Source organism: Paramisgurnus dabryanus, chromosome 6, assembly GCF_030506205.2.
Source record: "Paramisgurnus dabryanus chromosome 6, PD_genome_1.1, whole genome shotgun sequence".
NCBI lineage: Eukaryota > Metazoa > Chordata > Actinopteri > Cypriniformes > Cobitidae > Paramisgurnus > Paramisgurnus dabryanus.
In genome coordinates, this window is record NC_133342.1 from 23,335,657 (window position 1) to 23,346,227 (window position 10,571).

Here is a 10,571-nt window from a genome sequence, read left to right on the forward strand (position 1 = left end):
GTAACATTTGTGACCTTGTATGTAAAATTCAGGCTAAAGTATCATAATCTAAGTATGAGGAGCATCAGAGTTTGATTTCAATCTTTAACATGAACTTATTCTGATGATATTAAAGATATTAAGGTTGTATTTTCACAGAATGGTCTTGGGATCGTTTTATTTAGTAAATCACAAAACATATCTTCAGAGATTTCCAGTCTCAGTCTGTTCTTGGCTTACCATTTTGATCTAGGAGGACGATTACGTGCAGCTAGCGGCCAAACATTACTATATAAAGCACGGCTCTGAAAACAGTTTGGAAACCGCCAAGAAAATCGTTCAGGAGTGTATGAACATGAGTCTTATTGAAAACAAGTCCATGGCCAAACTGGTGCAGATGGTGCACTCGGCGCACACAAAGGTATGTTTATACACAGTGATATACTACACTGCCAAAAATATGTGAACGCCCAAGCAACTTGTCCACATGTGCTTGTGGGTCATTTTAACACCATTGGTAGGTGATTCACTTTCATATGCTGCAACAACACATTTTGCTCTTCTGGGAAGGTTTTCCAATTGATCTTAAAACATTACTGTGAGGATTTGCCCCCATTCAGATATACAAGCATCAGATCAGGGTCAGATACTGATGTTTGGTGAAGGAATCCGTGTATCGTTCGTTCAATCGATTTTTCAAATTAAAAACAAAAATGATAAAACGAATAACGACTTGTTTTTCGATTTTTGGATTGTGCATTCAGATCAAAAATACAAAATATGAATAACGGGATTAGGACAAATTTTAATTTTGATTTTTTTATTTAATACCTTAGCAGACATTTGTCAATGAAATCATTTTACACAGATCAAGTACTTTTGTGGTAACAGATTACAGACATTTTAATAAGGTTGTGCATATGACAGAGCAACGAGCAATCATGCTCTCCTGTAGTCTTATTCTCTTATACAGTCCGACTCTTGTCGGATTCTTGTGGTGCGGGATTAAATTTACGAGTATAAATACAGTAGCAGTCGGAACTCTGGAGTACCCATGTTGGACAGGAATGTTGGTTGGGAACGGGCGGTCTGGGCTGTGTTTCCTGTTAAAATTGAACTTAGCACTTAAGAGCGCTTTCTACGAGCTACCTAATGAACGTTAGTTATTCTTTCACGTGCATTTCCCAAAAATGCACTTCAATATAGCGCATACAGCAGTGGCTATCCGTTTGTCAAGTGCTGAAATGTCGCTTATAGAATGACTGTTAATTGTAGCACACGCTTGTTAAAAGTTTAGCCTAATGATCTTCACCCAATGCATGTAATAATATTGTTAATAATATTGTTTAATATTGTTCAATGACTAAATGCACGTTTTAATACTTTATGCTATGTAAAATCATCTTTTCAATATTTATTTAGGACTCATTCCAGTGTGAATTGCCTTTTTAAGTTTATAATATTTGGCTATCATTGATATATTAATATCTTATGCCTATCATGTAATGTTTATTTTAAATTTATTTTACCAGCACGGATGTACACTACCCTATGCATACTGTACACATTATATTAAGCACAACCTTTGGTCATTATTAACTTAACAATCAAAGAATGAATTAAAAGAGCTTTATAATACAATGTCTCTACAAATCTTTAGTCTCCTGAAGTATTGCCTTCTACATTTTAAAGAATAGATGAAAGGCGAAACATCATCACGGTAGAGCTGTGTTAAGTTACGAAGCTTTTGGGAAATACAGCCCTGACTGACAATAGTTTGGCAGAAAATAGGTTTATATGGTTTTTAGTGATATGTTTATATGTTGCTTAGTGATATGCTTTGCCATATTTAATGTATGTTTCTTTGTTACATTTTGCGTTGACCGTGAATATTTTTTTATATGCCCTGTAAACCTGGCAATGTCTTTGCATCCCGATGATGCTATGAGTGCACCTTAAAAGAGACCGCATTCAGCCATCGTTGTCGGAATTTGAATGCGATATGCTAAAACGTTTCTTTATAGGAACATTTTTTATAGGCTAAATGTCGGTTAAGCTAGTTCAGTTAAAAGTTTTTTTTTTTACATAACACTAGATACAAACCTACGTTTTCCCTTCATTCACATTTTGCTAATAATTAGTGACAAACGTCGTAGGGAAAAAAAGGTTGGATAAAAGCATTCTAAGCGGTGAAACACAGAGTGAATTTTAAGTGGGTGCGGGACGAAAAAAACAATGCCGCGCAGACCTCTATTTTAAACCAGGTGTGTATACATAATAATAATTAAAAAAAGAAATAAATTTCAAAACTCGGACTGTAAGCGAATGATATCTTACATGGGAGCACAGTGCAATTCACGCCCTTATTATGCCTGTAATCTGTTAACACAATAGTACTTAAAATTATTTATTAGATATTAATATTGCAATGAGAGCAATAATAAGTAATAATATAAATTTTAAAAGTCAATGCACAATGGTATGAGTCCAAACTAAATATGGAAAAGATGATTTCACATAGCATAAATTATTAAAATGTGCAATTAGTCATTGAACAATATCAAACAATATTATTAACAATATTATTACATGCACATTGGGTGAAGATCATTAGGCTAAACTTTTAACAAGCGTGTGCTACAATTAACAGTCATTATAAGCGACATTTCTGGGAAATGCACGTGAAGTGCTAAGTTCAATTTTAACAGGAAACACAGCCCAGACCGCCCGTTCCCAACTCAACCAACTTTCCTGTCCAACATGGGTACCCCAGAGTTCCGACTGCTACTGTATTTATACTCTTAAATTTAATCCCGCACCACAAGAATCCGACAAGAGTCGGACTGTATAAGAGAATAAGACTACAGGAGAGCATGATTGCTCGTTGCTCTGTCATATGCACAACCGTATTAAAATGTCTGTAATCTGTTATCACAAAAGTACTTGATCTGTGTAAAATGATTTCATTGACAAATGTCTGCTAAGGTATTAAATTAAAAAATCAAAATTAAAATTTGTTCTAATCCCGTTATTCATATTTTGTATTTTTGATCTGAATGCACAATCCAAAAATCAAAAAACAAGTCGTTATTCGTTTTATCATTGTTGTTTTTAATTAGAAAAATCGATTGAACGAACGATACACGGATTTGAAGGGTTTAGGTTCACAGTCTGTATTACAAATGAGTTCAATGAATGCTGTAGCATTAAGATTTCCCATTGGTAACCAAACCCATGAATTACAATAGAGTATCCAGTCCTGACCGTCCACAAATTGTTGTACATGTACATCGTATACACTAAATGTGTTTGTAACAATCATTGCATTTTTTTACTTAAGTGAACATTTGCTGTTTTGAAGAATTAAACATCTTGTGTAATTTCTTAGGGACCATACATAAACTCTACTACAGATGTCAGTGAAGTAAAGTCAGAGGTTGTTCAATACGCACAGCAGAAGTGGCCAATCTATTTCTCCAAGTTTTTTGAGACTTACAAGGTTTCAGGTAAACATCTATTCTCAGTTTGTCCTCACTGTTATTTATTAATGTTACTGTTTGGTGTAAGGCACTTAATTTTTTTTGTTTAGGTCCCCCATTGCCTCAAGATGAGTTTGTTGTAGTGGCGAACTGGAAAGGGGTCTCCTTTCAGGTTGGGAAAGAAGCTGCATTTTTGGAGTTTTCATACCTTGAGCTGTCAAAAATTGAAATGTCGAGGTAAAATATAAAAAATCCCCATAGAAAAGCATTTTGCATTACACCCAAGTATTCTTAACACTTCTGCTTGTAAAATATTTCCCAGGGCTTAACTGGTGAAACTTTTTGCTATCAGCAGCAAGCTCATTCCAATTTGATTCTTGAATGTCCTGTATGTTCTCCTTGAATGTTATCTTACAGTGAGGACAAGTCGGATGGAAATGTGTATTTGACAACGCTGAGGGGGGAGTATGAACTTAAAGTTGAGAGGGGAAATGAGCTGGTGGAGCTGGTCAACATGTTCCTCTCTGAGCTTAAGAGAAGATCGCTGTATGCTGTCGCGGTACAGGACTTTACAAGACAAGGTGCTTTTTGTTTCAGGGATGGTTAGGCTGGGTGCATGCATTATCTTTTAATATTCTCATTTTAATTAATTTATATTTTTATTATTACATTAATAACATTTTATAAATGATCAATGGGATCTTCTAACATTCAGAATGGCTGGTCTAAATTGCTCTAATATTCACCTTATACACTTATTCGTTCATGTAGATGACTCCACAATGCTGAACTTCAAAAAGGGTGATCTACTATATATGATCAAGGATGGAGAGTATGAAGGAAGCTGGATTAAAGCCAGGAATGAGAGGACGGGTCAAACCGGTGCTGTTTCCTTAGATGCGTTTCAGATTCTGCCGATCCTAAATAAACCCACTGAAGAGATGCTGGTAATTATTCTTTCATATTAGATTAAAAAGCAGTAACCATCACTATGAAAAGTCATTTTTATCCCTGATGTACTTCTAGAATTTGCTGAATTTGAACCCAGGACGGAGAAGGTCAATGGTGCCGATCATGCCACAGAAAGAGGAGCTCAATACAGACAGAGTCGCCCTCATCACACTCAAAGAGTTCTCATTTGATTACTTCAGGTGAACAAAAGTTGCTCCAAAAAACCTGTAACCTTTTAAAAGGTAATAATCCAGATTTCTGGGTCTCTTGACTTGTTCTTGTGGTTTTGGTTACAGGCCGTCAGGTAAGGAAGGAGGCCGTAAGGGAGGGGCCAAAGAGAAACTCTGGGCCATCAGTAAAGAGCCACTCAAACAGCCACTTCTCAAGAGCCTGCAGGGCAACTCAGAGTTCAGAGACCTTGCTTGTGACTCCTTCACTGATATCCTTTACATGGGCAAACCTAAATCTTTTGATGTGTGCACACATACAATACATAGGCAGAGTTTGGGGGGGCAGGGGGGCACTACCCCCCCAGACCAGAGCAACTTATGATTTTCTCTGAGCGAATAATATAGTAGAAATACAATAATTCATATTTGATCTGTCTAATCTTGTTATTTTAACAGGTATACATAAGAACTTGAGGCTAAAATAGTTTGAATTAATTTAAACCATATTTAAAAACCATAAAGATATAATGACATAACTTTTTATCTTTAGAGTAAAGGTGTTACATACAGAGTGAAATCAAAGTAGTAGTGAAAAAATCTAGGGTTTTACTACTGTATGGTTTATCAGACTTCAGTACACCCAACAGTGACTTTTATACTATTTCACACTGACTCTTTTCTTTAACATGATCTCTTTACCTATCCTTAAATATATGGGAGATTATCCAGTTAAACATGTGCGAACACCCATAGATCTCACAAACCAGATCTTTGGTCCAGCAACAGAGTATATCGAACTGAGAGACGAGATCTACTGCCAAATAATGAAGCAGATGACCAACAACAACAATGGGTTAGTCAGCTGGTTTTGGCTCAGATGGTCACCAATTGTGGTGTGATTATTTTGTGCATGGTTTAACTGCAGTCATTTTTGCTTCCCTGTTTCTCTCACAGACTGAGTACGGAGAGAGGTTGGCAGCTATTGTGGCTGTGCTGTGGTCTCTTCCCTCCAAGCCAGCATTTGTTGAGGCACGTACAGCGTTTCTTGGAGTCAAGACCCAGAGAGCCACTGGCATCTACCTGCCTACAAAGAATGCAAGCCATGCTCAGGTAGATGTTAAAACAGTTGCACTGAATTAGCATTCAACCCTGTTTGATAGAGAAACCATATTATTGTATTAATAATGAAATATTTTATTTCTGAAAGTATGCCTGTTTGTTGTATAACGTCTACAGTTTAGAGAGTAGGAAGTTGCCTCCTCACCAGGTGGAAGTTGATGCCATTCAGAATAACAGCCCTCAGATTTTCCATAAAGTTCACTTTCCAAATGATTCAGCTGATGTAAGAAGCAAAACAGGAAAAACCTACATATCCATATACATAGCACATATGGTGTTACTAGTTTTATACATTCACATTTTATTCTTTTTTTAAATTCAGTTATTTGAGGTGACCACGACCACGAGGATCAAAGACTTGTGTCGGCAAATAGCCAAAAACCTCCACCTCTCCTCGGCAGATGGATACAGTCTCTTTGTGAAAACCTCTAATAAGGTTTAAGACAATTATATTTAATAATTTAACAATATATATATTTAACAATATTTATTGAAGTCTTTTATGCTCTGTGTTCATTCTAATACCTTTAGGTAGAAAGCATGAACTCTGAGGAGTACTTTTTTGATAACCTCAGGCAACTCACAGACGTCGCTAAAAAAGGAAAGAGGAGCAAAGAAAGTGAGTCATTTAACAATCAATAAAATACATTGTAATCAAACATGAAAAATAATCACTGGTTCTGAATACAGCTGCTCCCACTATCGTCCCTTACCTGGTGCTCTACATGCGGAAGCTGTGGTTTAACGTGATCCCAGGAAAAGACCTAACAGCTGACCTAAACTTCCACTTTCCCCAGGTCTGTGACTTTTCTGATTATTTATAATATGGAAATCGCCTTCATTTTCATCTCCCCAGTCTTCACTACTTTCATTTATGTTTTCCCAGGAAGTGCCAAAGTATTTGCGGGGGTTCCACAGTGTGTCTAAAGAGGACATGATCAGCCTGGGAGGGCTGCTGTTTCGCATTCGGGTAGACACGGATAAGTCTCAGTTTATCATGATCCCTAGAATGCTAAAGGATCTGATACCAGCTGACCAACAGAGGATCATGTCTGCTGATGATTGGAAAAAGGTTAAGCCTCTTATTTTACTGAATATATATTTATATTTTACAGGTACACCCCAGTTTGATTTACTGTAGTCTCACAATCTGTGTACTTTAAGCTGTGCAACTATTCAGACTCTATTATAATAAAACCATGAAGAATGCCAGGCATTGGATCCCAGTATTATGTTGTTGCAAAATAGCAGTCATGTGTAGTAAGCTGGATGAATGTTAAAATGTTTGGTTTTGGTTTACAGCACATCATCAATGCATACAACAAGCAGGCGGGTATAACAGTAGATGAAGCCAAAGTTCAGTTCTTGAAGGTGATCTCACAGTGGCCTACCTTTGGATGTGCTTTCTTTGAAGTGAAGGTAATCACAAGTTTAACACAAAAAAATAAACTTAACTACTGTGACGGTTTTCTGAATACCGACTGTCCTTTTGTTTACAGCAAACATCAGAGAAGAGTTATCCAAGTGTTATCATCATATCAATTAGCAAGCAAGGAGTCAGCTTCATCGACCCTAGGACAAAGGTAATTAATTAATACTACAAGGGCCCTATTTGTCTCTCTACTGTACTGTATGTACATAAAACAGTAATAATGTATAGCTTGTCATCTCCATTAGTTAACATTTCTGTAACATGTAGCATTTAAAAAGTGTTTTTGTTTGTTTGCCTGCAGGAGGTGCTTGCAATGCTTCCATTCAGTAAGATCGCTTCCTGGTCTAGTGGAAAAACTTATTTTCACATGACCATTGGCAACCTGGTGCAAGGCAACACTCTACTCTGTGAAACCTCAATGGTAAGAATATTTCTGCACTGGTGCATGAAACTTTTAAAAGATGCAGCACTTCATGAGAAATGTACATATATAGTAATTTTAAAAATGGTGTAAATCATGTACACTCATATGTGTAGTGGCCTAATAAAAAACTAAATGGATCAAATTATTATAAACTGATCAGTCGACCCAGATGGCAGTCCAACATATTGGTCAACATAGTGTCCAAAAGTTTAGGAGGCCTTGCATAAAGGCACCTGCAGGAAACAATATTTCCAATCAAGCATTTTAAAGGGACACTTTACTTTTTTTGTTTTCCAGTTCCCCTACAGTTAAACAATTGAGTGTTACTGTTTTGGAATCCATTCAGCTAGGTCTGGTGGTACCACCTTTAGCATAGCTTGGCATAATTCATTGAATCTGATTAGACCTTTAGCATCGCACCCCCCCCCAAAAAAAAAGTTTCCTATTTAAAACTTGACGCTTCTGTAGTTACATCGTGTTCTAAGAACGACAGAAAATATATGATATTACACAGTGCCCAAAAATATTCCCCAGCTATTGAAAGTTACAAAGGGGACTATTTTCGGGCACTGCGTAAAATCATTGCACCTGCTGCACACACGTTACATCAGCAAAGTCCTTGATTATTACGCCAGAATGAGAGTATAGTTCCTAGTCATATCTGCCTAGAAAATCACAACTTTTAATTTTCCGTCGCTCTTAGTACACAATGTTACTACAGAAGAGTCAAGTTTTAAATAGGAAAAATATCAATCTCTTTGATCATTTTTTAGCGTGATGCTAATGGTCTAATCAGATTCTATGGATTGTGCTAAGCTAGCCTATGCTAAAAGTTGTACCGCCAGACCCAGAGATCAGCTGAATGGATTCCAAAATGGTAAAATTCAATTGTTGTACTCTAGGGGAGCTGGAAAATAAATCTATTTTCAAATAAGTGGAGTGTCCCTTTAAATCACCAATATGCAATTGCAATACAATACTACTTTTTGGTACAAATGAAGGTTGTTGAAAGTAAAAATAAAACTTACATTATACAGAAACCATGCTCCGACTGCTTCCTCGGATGGCAGTTTAATTTTTCGACCCTGATCGACCAATCACTTTCCTCATGGATGCATAGGATTTAAAATATCAAAGCCACTTTTCCTATTGTAATGAAACAGTGCAATTTTTTGTTAATATCTACAATAGGTCACACAAAAAACAAAATGTCTCTTTAATCCTGACAGTAAATGTTGGTCTTTTGCAGGGTTATAAAATAAGTGATCTCCTGTCATCATACAAGGACATGTATCTGAATGAGAGGGTGATGGTGCGTCCCAGAAATCAGATGTTCTCTTAAATGTGAATGGATGTAGGTCTGCTGGATATTTGTGGCATGATCATGTTTTAACTTTATGAGAAGCATTTTAGCTCTCCAGCATGATAAATATAATATTATTTCTTTTGGTGTGGTCATTAGTTCAGGCTTGGTATTGTATTAAATTAACAATTAACAGTGTTTTCCCTTTACATGTGTCATAATAATCACTAGCAGAGTTTCAACAGTGAATCGGTTGTTGTAATCATCTCATCATCTCATCTTTGTTGTTTTTGCTTCTGTGTATCTGATATTTAAAATAATTTTATATGCGTGCATATTTATTTATTTTTAAATTTTCTGTATGCTCATTCCCTTGCATTGCAATGTTACACTAGGTGGCAGTGTTTTACAGTTTGATTCAAAATGTAAGGTACACTTTAAAAATGACTCATTCTAATGTAATTTTCAATAAACTAATAATTTGACAGATTGTGAATAATAGTAATGTTAATATCATATAATAATATAATATAATAGTATTAATATATTAATATACTAATAATAATAATAACAAAATTGACTAGTAATGTATTAATTTACTTCTGTATTATTTGCAGTTTGATTACGGTAAGTATTAAACTATAAGGTTGGTAATGAATATACATACAGACACTGATCAGATTTATGTTTGAAATGATCAAATTTATTACATTCTTTATATGCCCAATACAGAACCATTGACATCCTTAGTGATGTACTAGACTGTTCTCTCATGGCCAATGAGAAAATGTTTATTTTAAACGTTAACCGATATACAGTTGATCTAATTCAGTAAATCTATTTTATTTATTTTTTATATAAAAAGTTCACCAAGCTTGTAGTGCTTGAAAAAGTATAATGTCTGGGCTACTTCCAAATCTACTGAATCATACAAAGTTTTGGGGATTTTCTAAGCCTTTATTTGCCAGTTAATTCCTCCACGAAACCAAAAATATCTCACTGAGCCCCTCACTGCCCTGCCCTCTTTAGCCTTTCCATAAAACAGAAAGAAAGCCTTGTGCCAAACGGGAAAATCCAACACATACTCCACAGCAATCATGTAATCGAGTGTAAAGCATGGTTACACACTCTTTGCCATGTGCTCACTACCAAATAATAACACAGGACCCTGGGCATGTGTCTGAATTGATTAACAGGTGAGTCAGAAGCACAACACTTCACTGTATTAAGTATAAAACTATTTCTTTCTCGTCATCCCTAAGAAATGCATCTATTTCTGAGTAGATCTGACTCTCATTTTGTTTTACTGACATAAGGCCCATGTTATTCAAAACGTGTTCGTGGTACTGTGATGTTATGAAATCACTTCATCAGATTGACATCTGAAACCAGTCAGGATTGGTAGCTGTTTTTTTTTTACAGTGGAAACCTCAGGGCCCTAGTGTATGATATACTTATACATTGTGTTCTTTTTACATGTAAGATGTTTTTGATCAGTACTATCAGTTATTCGCTAAATAATTGGTTAATTGTAGCCCCTTGTGGTTTTAATGCTGTTTTTCATTGTGCTTACAGTATTACAGTCATAATATACGATTATGGTGTAGTTTAAAAACATGTAGTGAAGCTTGGTTTAATGTATTCCCCTTGCAGCCTGGTTTAAATCAATAATTCAGAGTCCAAGTATTGAAGGTTATGCCATCCAGTCATCAAT

General features: G+C 35.9%; 1 protein-coding gene across 1 annotated transcript in view; it reads left to right on the forward strand.

Annotated features, from left to right (window-relative positions):
* myo7bb (myosin VIIBb) overlaps positions 1–9,325 on the forward strand; it is a 24,267-nt gene extending 14,942 nt beyond the window's left edge. Inside the window, exons 30-47 of the mRNA XM_065276158.1 lie at positions 233–400; positions 3,368–3,485; positions 3,569–3,695; positions 3,876–4,039; positions 4,230–4,405; positions 4,485–4,609; positions 4,706–4,848; positions 5,279–5,432; positions 5,534–5,689; positions 5,816–5,921; positions 6,021–6,134; positions 6,230–6,317; positions 6,389–6,495; positions 6,585–6,770; positions 7,001–7,117; positions 7,198–7,281; positions 7,432–7,551; positions 8,804–9,325. Coding sequence (XP_065132230.1) covers positions 233–400; positions 3,368–3,485; positions 3,569–3,695; positions 3,876–4,039; positions 4,230–4,405; positions 4,485–4,609; positions 4,706–4,848; positions 5,279–5,432; positions 5,534–5,689; positions 5,816–5,921; positions 6,021–6,134; positions 6,230–6,317; positions 6,389–6,495; positions 6,585–6,770; positions 7,001–7,117; positions 7,198–7,281; positions 7,432–7,551; positions 8,804–8,896 — 2,346 coding nt within the window. The 3' untranslated portion in view covers positions 8,897–9,325. The remainder of the gene's footprint in view (positions 1–232; positions 401–3,367; positions 3,486–3,568; positions 3,696–3,875; positions 4,040–4,229; positions 4,406–4,484; positions 4,610–4,705; positions 4,849–5,278; positions 5,433–5,533; positions 5,690–5,815; positions 5,922–6,020; positions 6,135–6,229; positions 6,318–6,388; positions 6,496–6,584; positions 6,771–7,000; positions 7,118–7,197; positions 7,282–7,431; positions 7,552–8,803) is intronic.
* The last annotated feature ends 1,246 nt before the right edge of the window (positions 9,326–10,571 follow it).